The 17,945-nt window shown below is 46.4% G+C and overlaps 1 protein-coding gene across 1 annotated transcript in view; it reads right to left on the bottom strand.

The window, feature by feature from the left end:
• CDCP1 (CUB domain containing protein 1) overlaps window positions 1-17,606 on the bottom strand; it is a 59,671-nt gene extending 42,065 nt beyond the window's left edge. Inside the window, exon 1 of the mRNA XM_003894558.5 lies at window positions 15,284-17,606. Within this exon, the coding sequence (XP_003894607.2) occupies window positions 15,284-15,365 (82 nt within the window). The 5' untranslated portion in view covers window positions 15,366-17,606. The remainder of the gene's footprint in view (window positions 1-15,283) is intronic.
• Window positions 17,607-17,945: the final 339 nt, after the last annotated feature.

Here is a 17,945-nt window from a genome sequence, read left to right as displayed (position 1 = left end):
TACTTAAAAAAAAACACACAAAAATTAGCCAGGTGTGGTGGCGCATGCCTGTAATCCCAGCTACTCGGGAGGCTGAGGCAGGAGAATCACTTGAGTCCAGGAGGTAGAGGTTGCAGTGAGCCGACATCACACTGCACTACAGCCTGGCGACACGGCAAGACTCCGTCTAAAAAAAAAAAAAAAAAAAAAAGAGCCATATAAAAGAAAACGTTCTTACTTGTCTGAACATAAGCCATGAGCTGCTTAAACTAAAAATAAAGTTCAGTTTAAAATGAGCTTTTCCAGAAGGTTATATCTGGCTATTTCTACCTTACCATTCATCATCCCTCAAAGGATAACACTAGAGACGTGGTAGCAGGGAAACACTTCACTACCAAAATGTTCAGCTCTAGGTTAGTTCAGCCTGTAGTTTTGAAAATCCACTCACTGGGGAGGAGCAAAAGGCAGCAGGGGAAGAGGTTCTATTAAGACAGAGACCTGTTCTGTGGCCCCCATCACCTGACCTCACATGTGTAATACTCCCTGTCTTGTGTGCCTCATCACTTCAGTCACTTGGCTGGGCCACTAGAAGCCACCTGACCTCTCTGAACCACAAGTTTCTCATCTGCAGCATTTGGCTAAAAACATCAACTGTGCAGGGCTTTTACAAGCATTGGAATGAGACCACATGTGCAAAGCCAGGCACATGGCCGGCCCTCAAAGAGTGATGGCCATGATCATTACCATTCTGGCAGAGGGGGCAGAGCCTCTGTGCCACGGCACCCAGGGGCTGCCAGAATTCTAAGATGCCCTCCAGTGACTCACATCCTTGTAGAATCTCTTCCACTTGAGTGTGGGAGGGATGGGATATCACTCGCCTGATTAGGCTATGTTGAACGGTACTGTTAACTTTAGGAAAGGGAGACTATCCTGGGTGGGTGTGGCCTAATCAGCTGAACTCTTAAAAGAGGCTGGACTTTTCCTGGAGAAAAGGAGTTGACATGTGAAAGGAATTCAACATAAGGGAGAGTCTCTGTAGCTAGTGTTGAAGATGGGTCCACATGACAAGGAATGCAGGTGGTCTCTTAAAGCTGAGAGCAGTGTTGGTTGAAAAGCAGCAAGGAAAGGGGGACATCAGACCTGCAGCCACAGGAACTGAATTCTGCTACAACCAACATGCTTAGAAGAGAACCACAAGCTCCTGTTGATAATGTAGCCTGGCCAACATCTTGATCTTAGCCTTTTGAGACCTTGCGCAGAGAACCCACCCATGTTGTCGTCAGAAGACCTAGAGAACTGTGAGCTAACAGGTGTTGTTTTTATGACACCAAGTTTCTGGCAATTTGTTATGCAGCAATAGAAAACCAATACAGAACTCTTGGCCAGGCACGGTGGCTCACACCTGTAATCCCAGCACTTCGGAAGGCCGAGGTGGTGGATCACCTGAGGTCAGGAGTTCGAGACCAGCTGACCAACATGGAGAAACCCCATCTCTACTAAAAATACACAATTAGCTGGGCGTGGTGGTGCATGCCTGTAATCCCACCTACATGGGAGGCTGAGGCAGGAGAATCACTTGAACCCAGGAGACGGAGGTTGCAGTGAGCTGAAATCGTATTATTGCACTCCAGCCTGGGCAACAAGAGTGAAACTCCGTCTAAAAAAAAAAAAAAGAAAAAAAATATATACTTTTTAAAAGAAGAAAACCAATACAGAACTCTTAATTAGATGGGGTACCAGGCAGGGAAAGATGGGGTTGTTTTTATGGACCTGCCGAGCTGCTCAAGGAAAGAAGTTTGGACAAATACAAGGTATTGTTTGGGATGCTGAGCCTCCCCTTCTGAGCTGAATTACCAGATGGAAGGTGTTATATAGATAAGCCAGCCTTTATGAAAATATTAGATCAACAAGGATGTCTAAAACATTGGATTTACTGTAAAACTTTAACATCCAGATACTGGAAGGTGACAGGAGGGAGGCAAATGAGTGGGTCAGAGAGGTGACGATATGGCCAAGAGAGTTTATGGCTGGTCATCTCACCTAGACCTGTGGGCTGAGCAAGAGCCCCAGACAAAAACCAGAGATCAAAGGGCAACCCGGTGGGGAGCCTGGCTTTAAAATCCAGAATCCAGAAAAGGTAGGCTGTGTAGGCACCGGCCAAGGCTGAAGGCAGGTGGGAGAGGGCGACTAGGAATGACGGCAATAATTTAGCAGCTCCCATTTGTTCAGCCTCTGCCATGTGCCAGGCACTTTCTATATATTTTCTTTAGGTAAACTGCTTAAATTCACACTGGGAAGACACACAGCTGAGCTTCAAACCCAGGCCTGCCTGATTCCAAAGCCCATGCACCTTCTGCTCCTTTAAGGTCACAAGCTGGGCAGCCTGGGACCAAGTGTTTGCTCTGAACCCCAGCTAGAGAAGAGCAGTGGTTAGAGACGCATTTCAGCTTGTACCATTCAACACCAGCAGCAGAGGAGTGCTGGAGATTTCTGTCCTAAACGCCACTCTGACAGTCCGCCTTTCCCTTTACACTAGTGAGGGGGCTGCAGTGGCTCCAGAAAATGTTCTGTAGGTAGGAAAGAGGCTAGCAACCCTCCAAGATGAGAGTCTCTCCCTAGCGTGGGCCCTTCCCTTGGCCTATAATCTTGCCTCTGAGTCCCCGGAACTCTTCCTCATTATCACAAGCCCTGGGCAATCAATCAGGAACAGCATCTGCTCCTCCCCCATCTCTGTTGTCCTCACCACCTCCGTCACTGACTTTACTTCCGATACTTTGGCAGCAATCCATCCTCTGCTTCACTGTGGTCTGAAAGATGACCACCAGCTGACTCACTCCCTGCTCCTTTCTTGCTGTCCTGGAAAGACAGATTGCAGCACCCACCCACGGCAGCCAGGATGTGAGAGGAAGTGACCATTTGGGATGTCAGCTTCCACCAAGTACCCGCTGAGCAAGGGGAGAAACCCCATGTTTTTGAGGCCTTAGCGCTACTTCTTCTTTTTTTGGGGGACAGAGTCTCGCTTGGTCGCCCAGGCTGGAGTGCAGTGGTGCGATCTCGGCTCACTGCAAGCGCTGCCTCCTGGGTTCACGTCATTCTCCTGCCTCAGCCTCCCGAGTAGCTGGGACTACAGGTGCCTGCCACCACACCTGGCTAATTTTTTGTATTTTCAGTAGAGACAGGGTTTCACTGTGTTAGCCAGGATGGTCTCCATCTCCTGACCTCGTGATCCGCCTGCCTCGGCCTCCCAAAGTGCTAGGATTACAGGAGTGAGCCACCATGCCCAGCCTAGATCTACTTCTTTCTTAACTGCAAAGCCCCAACCTCTTGATCATTCCAGGGGACTTGATTGGGGAGTGTGGGTGTATTGCCATCCCAGGGGCCAGGGCAGCCAACCAGGAATACATCCCTCAGTTTAAACCTTCTGTTTTAGGGACTAGGGATTAACACCATTTCTGTTGTTGCTGTTGTCATGTCCAGCAATCTTAAAGTGGGGAATGGGAGAGCAAACCACACAGCCTGAGACGGCAAACAGGTTTCTGAATGAAGCCCTTGCAAGCGACCACAAGTCAGGTCAATAACATGATTCCACAGCAAACCAGGCAGCCCAGGATAAACAGATCAGCAACACAATGCAGCATACTCCAGGAGATCTTCGGGGCCAGTCAGACACATGCCTTCCTCACCCAGAGGGCCCAGGGCAGCCTCCAGGAGGTGTTATGTCAATGAGGATGGCCATTACAGACCATTCTCCAAAATAACCTACATCAGAAGTACCTTTGGAAGGTGTTATGTCAATGAGGAAGGCCATTATGGAAGATACTATATCAACAAGGATAGTCATGGTGGAAGATACATCCACAAGGGTGACTGCAGTAAAAGGTACTGATGTGGAAGGTGTTAAGTCAATGAGGACAGCTATTATAAAAGGTGTTTGGGCATCATAATGAAGTTACAGGAACAAGGACAGTCATTATGGAAGGTGTTACATCAACTAGGATGGTCATTATTGGCAACAAGACAGTGTCAACGTTGGGACCAGCCAGTGATCTTAAGATGAATACGCCAAAAATTCAGGGATATGAAAAACTAAGTTGAGGCACCAACAATGCTGAGATGGGTTTGAGAAGCTTGGCTCCAAAGCACATTGTGTGGGTGGATGGAAGAAAAAAAACAGATGGTTCTTCCTGAAAGGGAGAGCGATTGTGGGGCAGAGCACTTTCTACGTTCCTTCCTTACAGTAGAAGTTGGCCCTACTGCTAACAGCTATTGCCAAGGGAGAAAAAGGAGGCTTGGAACAAAACCCAAGCTAGAAAATTTAGAGTAATCAAGAATTTAATCCTCATTAGACTATATTCTGCTTGCTTTTGTAGGTGATCTCTAGTTATAAATCAGATATTGAAGAATTAACTCTGAATTGCTTCTTTCCAGATAGTGGATCACTTAGCAAGTTGTCATTTCAGAGATGGTGGGAGATGCCATTTTAAATATTAAAAAAGAAAAATTGTGAGGTTATTGGTAATTAATAACAGAGCTATACTTCTGCTCCAGGGCCAAACTCAGGGTTTTGTTAAGGATGTCCCACAGACCTCAGGCGACCAGGAGAATATCTTGTCCTCCTCTTTCTCTTGTCTTGCCTATAGAAGCTTATATTGCAATTCTAATACCTACATCTTTTGCTGTACTTATTACACTGGAAAGTGTCGCAAACCCAAATATGAAAGGCAACATAGGGAAGAGAGTCTTTGTTGAATCAGAGAGTGCCAGCTCTACCAAATACTTTGTAATTTAGGTTTTTTCAAAACATACAAAACAGAACTAGGCCAAGCCCCCCAGGCCATCAATTTGTAGCCCCTGGTTTACATGTTAGAATCCCTTCCAGATGGTGAGTCCTTGGAGAGCAAGGGATAAGGGTGCACAGAGCTAGATGCACAAGGGGCCTCCAATATCTCCAGAATGAACAGAATTTGTTACCAAAATGACCTTGGACTGGGCTAGATCTTTTCAAGACCTTCTAAGAATTCAGGGATGTGAAAAACTAAGTTGAGGAACCAAGAATGCTGAGTTGGGGGTTTTAAGAAGCCTGGCTCCAAAGCACATTGTGTAGGTGGGTGGAAGAAAAAAAGCAGATGGTTCTTCCTGAAAGGGAGAAAGACTGTGGGTCAAAGTACTTTCCTTTTCATGAACCATATTCCTTCCTTACAGTACAAGTTAGCCCTACTGCTAAGAGTATTGCTAAGGAAGAAAGAGGAGGATGGGAACAAAACTCAGCTAGAAAATTTGGGGCAATGAAGCATTAATTCTCATTCCACTATATTCTGCTTTGCTCTTATAGATGATCTCCAGTTATCAATCAAATAATAAATCAAATTTTCTAGGCCTGCTCAGTGCTAGGCCCTAAAAGTAGATAGGGAAAAAACAAAACAAAACAAATCACAGCAAGTTGCTCTTCATGAAAAACTGCTGCAAGTCGAGAAGGCAGTTTTTTGGTCATCAGCTCCTCGATTCCTAGCAACTTAACACTTCTACTCCATCCCTTCTATACAACCAAATTCCTGCAGGAAGTAACTTCAGGCTTTTTTGAAGATGGGGTCTATACTTGAGAAATTTGTTTTAATGCAACAAAAACAGTGAGTACTATATTCATACCTGGCTTTAAACTGTTTTTATTTTTAAAATATTTTAAAGGCAAAACTACCATGATAGAAGGCAAATCAGTGGTTTCCAGGGGCTAAGGGGTATGGGTTTATTGCAAAGGAATCTGGAGGAACTTTGCAGGGTGATAGAAATGTTATACCATGCACTTGATAAGACCCATTGAATTATACAATTGATACTGGTAAATTTGATGGTATGTATATTGTATCTCAGTAGAGCTGAAAAATACTTTTACATTTAGATAAATAATACATGAAGCACAAAATAAAGTAAAATAAAATGTAAAAAGTCATTCTCTCACCCTTGAATCTGGTTCTGTTCCTATAGGCAACCACTATTACCAGATTTTGTGCACTCTTCCAGAAGTAATCTATGAATATGTAAGTGTGTATTTATATACCATCCCTATTTCATTTTATTTTGCCAAAAGGTTGCATGTCATACATACTGTTCTGATTCTTGTGTTTTTCTCTCCATAATATATCTTGGAGGTTACTCCACATTAGTTTACAGAGAGCTACGTCATTCTTTTAAATGGTTGCCTAACATCTCATTGTTTGGATGTAGCATAATTTACCTAACCTGCTTCTAATGATGAGTATTTGGGTTGTTTCCAGTCTCTAGCGACTAGGGCAAGGAGGGGAAGATGCCAGTGGGACATACCTTCCCACCAGCATTCCAGGTTCCTTCTTGGAACTTGAGTTGTATTCCCCATAGAGGCAGAGGCCAGTGAGGCTAGAAGAAGTTATATTGAGGGTTTGGCACCATTCAGGTTGTGGTGAGCTTCTGCAAGATGATCCAAGCATTGTTTACAACTTGAAAAATGTCTTTTAGGCTGGGCACGGTGGCTCACTCCTATAATCCTAGCACTTTGGGAGGCTGAGGTGAGCAGATCACCTGAGGTCAGGAGTTCGAGACCAGCCTGGCCAACATGGTGAAACCCCATCTCTACTAAAAATACAAAAAAAAAAAAAAAAAAAGAAAAAAATTCAGCTGGGCATGGTGGCACGTGCCTGTAATCCCAGTTACTCGGGAGGCTGAGGTAGGAGAATTGCTGGAATCTGGGAGGCAGAGGCTGCAGTGAGTAGAGATCGTGCCACTGCACTCCAGCCTGGGCGACAGAGCAAGACTGCTTCAAAAAAAAAAAAAAAAAGTCTTCTATGTTCTACGAAGATAAGAATGTGGCCCTGATAGATGTAGCCCAAGGCTGAAGTGCCTGATAAGACTGTCTGAAACTTCCGAGCCAGTTCCAGAATAATCCTCCATCTCTCAGCAGAGATTAAAGGCCAGAGCCCTGCCAGGTTTCCCTCCACGGAGATCTAGCTCTGGTTTCACAGACTGGCAAACTCCAGCCCAGTCTTGTCTAATAAGACCTGGTCAGGAAGATAGCTGCAATCCCCAGGAGACCACTTGGGTATTCTCATTCCCATCTCAGGTGTAATTGAGCATGATACTTAAGTTGTTATAAAACTGGTCCAGTCAGTTCCTTGGCTAACAGGAAATTCATGTGTGTGCAGGCACTTGCTCACAAAATATTTTTTAAAACTTGTTCTAGTGTGTTTTAGAATAACTTCATACAGCTTTTCAACGAGCAGCTTCACTTCTAGGAATTTCTTCCACAGATATCCTTACACATCCCCAAAGTCGACTGCACTGGGATAATAACCAAAGCACAATGTGTAGGTGGCAAAAGTCTGAAAACAATCTTAATGTCTCCCACTGCAGACCTGGTTATACAGACTACGATAGCCTATTAATTTTGGCCCAGGTTGTCTGCCTGTTGAATATCTAAATGTTCTTCCTGGACCTGACTCAAATAATCAAAGTGTCTTAGTTTGTTTTGTGCTGCTATAAAGGAATACTTAAAGCTGGGTAATTGATAAAGAAAAAGAGGTTTGGCTGGGTGCAGTGGCTCATGCCTGAAATCCTGACACTTTGGGAGGCTGAGGCCAAGGCGGGTGGATCACCTGAGGTCAAGAGTTCAAGACCAGCCTGGCCAACGTGGTGAAACCTCATCTCTACTAAAAATACAAAACTTAGCTGGGGGTGGTGGCAGGCGCCTGTAATCCCAGCTACTCGGGAGGTTGAGGCAAGAGAATCGCTTCCTCGGAGGCGGAAGTTGCAGTGAGCTGAGATCGTGGCATTGTATTCTAGCCTGGGCAACAGAGCAAAAACTCCATCTCAAAAAAAAAAAAAAAGAAAGAAAGAAAGAAAGAAAGAAAGAAAAGAAAAGAAAAGAGGTTTATTTAGCTCATGGTTCTGCTGGCTAAAAGGTTGAAGATTGAGCATCTGGTGAGGGCCTCAGGCTGCTTCCACTCATGGCAGAAGGCAAAGGGGATCTGGTGTGTAGAGATCACATGGCGAGAGAAGAAGCAAGGGCAGGGGGTTCGTGCTGGGCTCTTTTTAACAACCAGCCCTCTAGGGAACTAATAGAGTTAAGAACTCACTCACTCCTGAGGGATCCACCCCCATGACCCAACACTTCCCATTTTGCCCCACCTCCAGCACTGGGGATCAAATTTCAACATGAGATTTGGAAGAAACAATCATCCAAACTATAGCACAAAGTCATGACAGTTCTCACTAACTGGGGAATTTGTTCTAGGCCAGACTAGTGCACACATCATTTCATTCAGACCGCCAGCCAGCCTCAGGGTGCTGCTGTCCCTACAGGTTACACAACTTGCCCAGCTCACCTGGTTAATAAGCAGTGGAGGCAGGATTTGAACCAAGCTTTGACCAACTCCAAAGCTTGTTTGAGTGACGCTATCTCCAAAAAGCTGGAAAGGCAACTCTGAGTCCAGTGAGGTCTTTGGCTCCAGTCCTTCCATTTCTCTGCCCTCCTCCCTCCACCAATTTCCAGCTGGGAAGCTGAGCCCTTTGGGATGTACAGTCTGAGGACATGGGAAATGTAGCAGTAAGCAAGAACTCAGAGGCAAAAGAGAGCCTGGTGTTTGTATCCTTGAAGGTGGCCCAGGATGCAACTCCAGTGAGACTTGTCAGCAGGGCAGTTGATGTGAAAATAGCCCATCAGCACAGGCTGAACCCTCCTGACACAGTGTCCCTGGGCAGACTCCAGCAGAGCACAGACTTCCAGTATGAGCAGCAGTGTGTAATAACTCGTCCCACTATGTTGTTTGGTTTTTGGTGTGTACCTCTCCACTGTGGCTGGTGGTCACTCTGTGTAGGAGTTGAGTATCTACCTGTGTCCAAGAGATGCCGTGAGTCCTTCAAACTCAGAGGCTTCATCTTACCACCTCTGCATTCTCTGTGATGTCCCAGAAACTGCTTGCCTGCTCTGAGCTGTTCTTGGGGTTAAACATTGCTTTAGCCAAATGTCCTTGTTTGAGATGGCCAGATGTTCCTGCCTTCAGATCAGTAACAGAAGATAAGGCATCTCTTTGGATGCACATGGCATGTGCCTGGATGTACACCATTCTAGCTCAGCTCCCAGCTGGACCACACATTGTCAAGAATTGAAGAAGCCCTCTCATGGCTCCAAGGGTTTTGTGACATGGCAGATGCCAAGGAATTAGGCAGACCCAAAATAAAGACAACAGCCCGACTTCAACTCTATATAATCTTTGGACTCAGGGAGTTGATAAAACTCATTTCTGGAGACTGTATTTACCCAGGAAAGGCAGCAGATTGTCACCTTGTACATTTTTGCATTTGGCACATTTCATCTGGAACCCTATGATCTTCTGTCATTGAGGGTAGGATCATTTGATTTCATTTAAAACTTAAAGAAAGCTATGCCATCTGTGCTCAGGGAACACTTTTAATTTCCTTTTTCAAGACATTCTCAAATTTATGATTTAAGAATATTCACACCCTGAGGGGAGGCATTTACTGGCCTTGTAGTCCTATTACTGAGCTGGGTTCTGGAGTCATACTCCTGGGGCTGCCAGTTCAGCATCATTACACACCAGCCAGGGAGCCCTGGCAAGTCACGTCACCTCTCTGTGCCTACTAACAGGAAGTTAGTAAGAGTACTTGTTTGAGGATGGAGAATTAAATGACATGCAGACCTACTCAAGACCACTTCCCCCATTTACATTCTCTTAGGAGAAAATAGCTTCATTTTTATCGTTGAACACTGTAGAACTTATGTTTCATCTATCAAAGTTATTTTTGGCCAAGGTCTATTTCAGAAATGTGTATATTTACATCTCTAACCTCAACACATTCTAAACAAAATTATGTGCAAAAAATCTTAACTTATATTCCAAATACACTAGGATCAAGAATGTCAGGTATGGCTGGGTGTGGTGGCTCACGCCTATAATCCCAGCACTTTGGCAGAGCGAGGTGGGTGGGCTGCTTGAGGCTAGGAGTTTGAGGCCAGCCTGGCCAACATGGTAAAACCCCACCTCTACTAAAAATACAAAAATTAGCTGTGCATGGTGGTGCACGTCTGTAATCCTAGCTACTCGGGAGGCTGAGGCATGCGAATCACTTGAACCCAGGAGGTAGGGGTTGCAGTGAGCCAAGATCATGCCACTGCACTCCAGCCTGGGCGACAGAGTGAGATTCCATCTCAAAAAAAAAAAAATAAATAAATAAATAAAAATAAATAAAATAAAAAAAGAATGCCAGGATCAAGTGAGGACACCCCAAGTGTCAAAAATGTCAACAAAGGGAGGTGCCCTACGTTACTGCACACAAAGCAACTGTTTGCAAACAACCATGTAAATGGTTTGGTAGTCCTCAAGTGATGTCTTATGCACTTTATGCTTAACAGGATTGGTTAATTATATACAGGTATCTTTCTGTGTTTTATCACGCCTTCAGAAACTGTTAGAGGTTTTGTATTGCTGTGCAGTGGATTGTTATAATTTTTCCCACACAAAATAATGAGATGTATAGTGTTGCTTAGTGTCTTCATGCAGAATGTCTGGTTTTCAGGAATGGATTACTGATGTTAATCAGATGCTTATGTGTAAAATCCTCAGAGGAGTGGCTGGCACAGCAAATGCTCAATGTATTGGCTATTACAAGCAGCAGTAGTAGTTAATACTTTTAAGAACTGATGGACCAGATACAAACCCAAGGCTACAAAGAGGTGAGGAAAGGAACTTGGCTCTCCTTACCTGGTTGTCTAGAATGCTGCCAGCTGCCCGGGAGATGATGGGCAAATTACAAGGTTTTGTGAAATAGTTTGAAATAATTTCATTGTGGCATACTTTTCATAATTTAGAATGATAATTAAGGGGTATAAACTTTTCTTTTCTCCTTCCTTCCTTCCTCCCTCCCTCCCTCCCTCCCTTCCTTCCTTTCTTTCTTTTGAGACAAAGTCTTGTTCTGTCGCTCAGGCTGGAGTGCAGTGGCATGATCTAGGCTTACTGCAACCTCTGTCCCCTGGGTTCAAGCGATTTTCAAGCCTCAGCATCCTGTGTAGCTGGGATTACAGGCGTGTACCACCATGTCTGGCTAATTTTTGTATTTTTTAGTACAGACGGTGTTTTGCCATGTTGGCCGGGCTGGTCTTGAACTCCTAACCTCAGGTGATCCTCCCCCCTCAGCATCCCAAAGTGTTGGGATTACAGGCGTGAGCCACCGCACCCGGCCGGGTATAAACTTTTCTTAACCACCAAGGCAGAGAACCCTAACCACCGGTCCCCCACATCAGTGGTCTTATTATCTCCCACTGTCTTACCCACCCTGACCTCAATCAGGGGTCTTTCTGACCAGCAGACTTCTCTCCCTACCCACTTTCCACCTCACCCCATCCCATCCAAACCCAAGTCAGCACTGCCAGGCAAAAACGCAGGTGAGGCTTGTGCTATAAGCCAAGGGACCCAGTTCTGTTTTCTTTCGGCAAAAAAGCACTGGTGAGCCATTAGTACCATCCAGCTAGGGTGGTGCTTCTAAGACTCTTGAGTCTCTACCAACGCTGTCCAGATCCTATTTGCCAAATTGGAGGCAGAAAAATACTTCCTCTGTAGATGCTGGTGAAACAACAGTGAGCCTGGGAGAATGTGAGAAACAGGCACTAACAAACTGATGGCTGGAAGGTACACCAGGACAGGCTCTCCACAGGCGACACGGAAATACGCATCCAAAGCCCTAAGAGCCGCTCTACTCTTCATCCTAGCAACTCTGCTTTCAGAACAGGGAAATACGCATCTAAAGCCCTAAGAGTCTCTCTGCTCTTCATCCCAGCAACTCTGCTTCCAGAACACGGAAATACACTTCCAAAGCCCTAAGAACCTCTCTACTCTTCATCCCAGCAACTCTGCTTCCAGAATACGGAAATACATGTCCAAAGCCCTAAGAGCCTCTACTCTTCATACCAGCAACTCTATTTCCAGAACTGTAGCTGGACAAAATAGCTAAGAATGTGCAGAACATGGGCGCGGTGGCTCATGCCTGTAATCCCAGCACTTTGGGGGGCCGAGGTGGGCAGATCACCTGAGGTCAGGAGTTCAAGACCAGCCTGACTAACATGGTGAAACCCCGTTTCTACTAAAAATACAAAAAATTAGCCAGGTGTGGTGGTGTGCGCCTGTAATCCCAGCTACCTGGGAGGCTGAGGCAGGAGAATCGCTTGAACCTGGGAGATGGAGGTTGCAGTGAGCCGAAATTGCGCCATTGCATTCCAGCTTGGGCAACAAGAGTGAAACTCTGTCTCAAAAATTTAAAAAAAGAGTGTGCAGAACAACACAGCCAAAGAACACATTCTCAGATATATCAAAATGGGATAATCCAGTTCATACTGTTTTATAACCTCAGCAACATGAGGATAATGGTTCATCCTTTCATGTCATTTTCTAGTCTGCGCTATGTAATTTCAAGTGCCTTTTCCCTGAATAGACCTATTAAAATTGATACAAGCAGCTGACTATTGTTGGACATATTCTATTTTTAATAAGAAAAACTGGAAGCAACCTAAATGTCCAACAACTGGGGACTGGTTAAAGCCATACAATGGGATGATCCCATGTTTGGTCTGCGCCCATGAGCGTGCATGCATACACGGGAAGAAGACTGCATCAAAGTGAATAAGGCAGCTTGCCTATAGATAATTTTTTTCATTTTGGTTATATTTATTGCCACTTTTTCTACAATAACTATATGCTACTTAAACCATCTTAATTATTAATTTCCTTCCCCCACACTGATAGTCAGGGAGAACGCCCAGAAGAGTGTGTGTGTGCACATGCAAGGCGTGCAACCATCACAGATGAAATGGCAGCATCTGAAGTGAGCCCTAGGGCTAGCAGGTCTGACTCCAAGTCATGCAAATCTGTGGGGATGTGGGGGTGGAGCTGGGGGAGACTCATCAGCCCTGCCAGTTACACATTCCAGACAACAGCCAGTAGCTCCTCATTTGAATCGGAAACAGAATGAACACCCACACTCGCCCAGGGAGTGTGTACACATCATTTGATCTGTCTGCTCACATTTTTGGCAAGAGACAACGGTGGCAAGATTGGGGTCACTGACCCAGACTCTGGTATCTGAGTGGTTCTTAGAAAGCAACCAAATTGAGGTTTTCAAAAGGCTATGGTCCCAATGTAACCAGTGTTTCACTCTTGGAAATGGGGGCGTTGGTGGGGATACCAAAGTCACAAAAACACACGACACCAAGACACAAACTTTCCTTTACTCTTCATCTCTGCAGTGACACCAAATTCATTTTTACTGCTGCTGAATCTTTCTTTGTTAAGAGACTTCACAGATTTATAAAACAAATCCACTGTGCCGGGGCTCTGGCTTTCTGCATCCTTTCAGGACAGTCTCCAGGAATTTCTCAAAGGCCTTTGCCAGTTAGATCCTCAAGACTATATAGGCAACTGCTCCAACCACAAAAGCTCTCAGTTCAGCCTGATGTAGCCTCAAAGGGCCAGTTCCTGAGACCATAGGGAGGAACTTAAGAAAGTGAAAGGGAAAGTTCCTAGGCTTCTACGTATTTATACATTGAACCATGAGACAGGGCTCAGCCAGTCAAGGACTTCCTGGAAGGGACTCCATTGGAGCTACTCGACCAAAATGGCAGCTACCCCAGATCACAGGAAGAAATGAGACCAGAAACAGAGGCTCTCATTATTAGCAATACGTTGATTTACACCCTATTCTTACTGGAGGAGTTCCCCCACTGTTATCACAGAAAGCCAAAAACATCTCAAACAATTCTCAGAGTTTCAATATAGTTCCAAGATTGGCAGGCGCACATTTTTCTCAGCACACATTTACACATATTTTCACTTCCTTTTTATTCTTAAACTAATTCTTTTTCTTCAAAGGGAATCTTGAAAATTCAGTCCTAAGAAATTATAGTAAATATTCATCAGCCGGGCACAGTGGCTCACATCTGTAATCCCAGCACTTTGGGAGGCCCAGGTGTGAGGATCACTTGAGCTCAGGAGTTCGAGACCAGCCTGGGCAACATAGTGAAACCCTGTCCCTACTTTTATATATATAATTTATATATACATATATATATAAATCCATGCCATGGTTTAAATGAAGTTTTAAATTTTCTATCTACTATGTAGCGATATGTCGCCTGATGTTGGAGAATGAACCAGGAAGTATTCCTGGAGCTTATATTGATATTTTACAAGCTCCTGTCTTGTATTTGTAATGATGGTAGTCACCGGGAGGCCCAAATTCAACCTCACTTGTGTCCTTTTATTCCTTAATCTAATTTACACCTGCCAAACACAAACCCACCTTAGATGCAGCAAGCAGAATCAAACCCACACGACTTCCTGGAGAGCTCTATTTAAAAAACACAAAACCTGTACTAATCTCGCGAAACCTGTACTAGCCTCACATCAAGTTCTTACATGAAGAAACCAAGTTATTTACTATGTTCTAATACATCTAGGGCCCACAGGGCATTTCCTGGCTGGCACAGGTTGCTGGGACGTGGCGGTCCCTTCCCCAACCGAAACAACTCGAAATTCACACACATCCCCGGAACAACAGCCTCCTGTCGTCAAAGTCCACTGCCAAGAAGTGCGAGGGGCGCGGGAATCTCCAGTCTCTGCGGCGGCGCAGATGCCTGGCGGCTTTCTCTGGGACCCCGAAAAGAAATCCGGGCGCTCTCATTTTTGCACTAATTTCATTTTTGCTCTTCAGCTTTAGGAGAGGGGGGATGCAGCGTGCGGACGGGAAAAAGGGGATCTGGTGGGAAATGCCGACATGAAAGCACTTTTCTTGCACCTTCTCTCTGGACTAGGCGAGGAGGTAGAGGGCGAGTCTGGAGAGGAAAGATCTCTTCCTACACCCTGCCTGGGTGTCTTCAAGAATCCCGGCAAAGACCCCGGGACCCACGGCGCGCCACCTTGGACATGTCGCCTGGGATCGGCTACAGGGCGCTCCTTTTCCCGCCTTCTCGGCCAGCACCGGGCTCATCTTCCCGGACCGGGAGGCTCCCGGATTGGGGATACTCTCACGTGCCGAGGGCAAGGTTGACTCCAGGAGGGCAAGGCCCACGCACCCGACGCGGCGCGCGCAGGAACCGGACAGTCAGGGGGACCCAGAGCCACAGGCGCATTTTGATTATGCCGCCCCCGCCCTCCCTCCGCTCCCTCCGCAGCCTCCGCGCCCAGCGTCCCTCCGCCGCATCTCCGCCCGGCGTAGGCTGGCTGGCTCGCTCACCACTCCGCGCCACCCGCCTCCAAAGCCCGGCACTTACCTGCAGCGCGCGGCAGGCGCGCCGCACCCAGCAGCAGAACCCCTAGCAGGGCGATAGTGACCCCGCAGTTCAGACCGGCCATGACTTCGGGACGCCTCGGCCTCGGTGGGGAAAGCGACGGTGGGGAGCGGCGGCCGCAGGCGCCCAAGCCCGGCGCAGCTGCGCTCCGCCCTGCCTCGCTCACCTGCGCGCGGGCGGACCGGCCCGAGCCCCGCCCTGCGCAGCAGGAGCGCGAGCTGACCCGGTGCGTCCCTCCTCTCTCTCCTCCTCCTCTTCCTGCGTCAGCGACCGCCTCTGCTGCCCAGGGTGCAGGGCTCCCGGCACCGGGTTGCTGGGTCCCTACTACTCACCATTGCGGCGTTGGGGCGGACTTGTCCCCACCTTTCCGGGCTTAGTCCTCCTCCCCAAGTCTGAGAACGATCAAGTCTTTTTGTCCAGAGTCGCGAAGGTCGCCCATAGAGGAAGCCAGTCTACCTTCCCTTTTCTGCCCAGGAGACAAAGGTCATTATGCGCCTCGTTTTGGAGGAGAATCCTATTTGTGGGCTACCCAAGCCCTGAATCCTCTGCTACCTGACTTGGGCCAGAGGTCTATTGGACTTTAAAGCCGGTGGTGGTACAGCTAGTCTTTGCAGGACGTTGAGCCTGCAGCCTACTCCACACACATCACCTGCAGTATTTCCAGACATACAACGTGCCCAAGGTCCCCAGGGTAGCTAGAAAATTGGAGGCAGATGCACCACTTTGTTGAATTGTGAGTAGAGTCGTATGTATGCTTTCCCTGAGCTGTGGATGGAATAGTATATGCCCTTCTCGAGTTGTATTATAAACAGAGTAGTGTCTGCAGTGTGGGCGTGAAGCATTCAGGTCAAACGTTGGGCTGGAAAATGAATGAAAAATGAATGGCGCTGGACTCCTTTTCCAAATCCTTCCAGCCGCAGGTGTGCCACCTGCCTGTCTCCAGAGGCCCTGTGGGTTCTCCTTCCACCCTGCAGGCCATACACCAAGTCCAGGCCACAGGGAGAGATTACCGATGGTTCAGGAGTTCTTAGCTAGCAGACCTGGGTTCTGCCAAAATGACTCCCTGGGACTATTTGTGTTCATGGATAGCCAGAAGCTGGGCCAGAGTCACCCAGAGCAACCTGGGAGGCTTGGGACAGGAACCAAAGCACGTGCGACAGCATCAGTTTACAGTCCAGTCCCAACTTCTGCTTAATTCTTGGGGAGGCTGAGCCTGTCCAGGCTGCCCCAATCCTTCTTGTGGACAAGAGTGGGAAATCATCTCCTAGGAGCGTCACACCTTCTTTCTCTGTGTCCTTAATCATGAGAATAGAGGTAGCTCTGCCCTCTGGGAGCCCACAGTCCATCAAGGGAGGCAGAACTTGGAACATGACCCTGCTCACACCCCCACCTCTGGGAGGGCCTGTAGTGTGAGCTAAAGGGGACCTGAGATTTAATCTTCTAGTCCACTTCTGTCCTTGTGCAGACAGATGGGAAAACTGAGAACTAGAGGGAAGGGAGAGGATGAGAAACAAAGGGAGGCTCTTGGTTCTCCCCCACTGAATCAAGGACAAATTCATCAAGAGAAAGAAATCTTGACAAAAATCTAAACACTCTTTAAAAATATTTATGCTGACCAGGAGGGTGAAAGCAGATTTGTCTTTTCTCCTCATTCTAAGCAGGTATGTATATCCCAGCATCTTTTCCTAGCATCCATAACACCATTGTTTCCCACATAGAGTAACACCCACAACAGTACTAGAATGGCAGTGTATTGAATGCAAAATATCAGAAATATTGCTTGACAAGTTAAGCCTAAGGAGCAAGTTATTTCATTACTATTTCATCTCTCTGAAGTTTGCTTAGCTGTCTTTCTTGGGATAGTTGACACCAGCTTTGTAAAAATGGAATGAGGGTCACTAATTCCCAAATATGAAGTATTAGCGAGGGTTCCAGAAAGTAGCAGCAACAAGAAAGAAGAAAAACAGGGAGGCACTTCAGCATCCTTTGCGTGACAACCCAACTATATAATTGAAGTACAGATGTCCTGACATACTGTCCTGGTCCTCCAAGTGGAGTGTGAACAAAGCATTGCCAAGGATGGACATGTTTTGTCTTTACAAACATGGCTGAATGGAAGGAGTAAATTTTAAAAGGTTATGTCTGAACTGGAAAGCAGTGTAGGTAACTATAATCTAGTGCTAGAGAAAAATGCCAGATTGAAAGGTAAATTTTCAGCTGGGTTCAGTAGCTTATGCCTGTAATCCCAGCACTTTGAGAGGCCGAGGTGGGTGGATAACTTGAGGTCAGGAGTTGGAGACCAGCCTGGCCAACATGGTGAAACCGCATCTCTACTAAAAATAGAAAAATTAGCCGGGTGTGGTGGTGGGCTCCTGTAGTCCCAGCTACTCAGGAGACTGAGACAGGAGAATTGCTTGAATCTGGGAGGTGGAGGTTGCACAGAGCTGAGATTGCACTATTCCACTCCAGCCTGGGCGACAGAGTAAGACTCTCTCTCAAAAAAAAAAAAAAAAAAAAAAAAAAAGAAGAAGAAGGTAAGAAGGTGAGTCTTAAAACAGACTGTTCCATCTAATTTCGACCTCTTCTGAAACCCTGCAAAGGCTATAAAATAGGGATTTAAAAAAAATTACATAAGCCCACAAAG

The sequence above is a fragment of the Papio anubis genome, chromosome 2 (genome assembly GCF_008728515.1).
Source record: "Papio anubis isolate 15944 chromosome 2, Panubis1.0, whole genome shotgun sequence".
NCBI classification, from domain to species: domain Eukaryota; kingdom Metazoa; phylum Chordata; class Mammalia; order Primates; family Cercopithecidae; genus Papio; species Papio anubis.
Note: the sequence above shows the minus strand (reverse complement) of the source record. Positions and strands in the feature narration are given on the sequence as shown.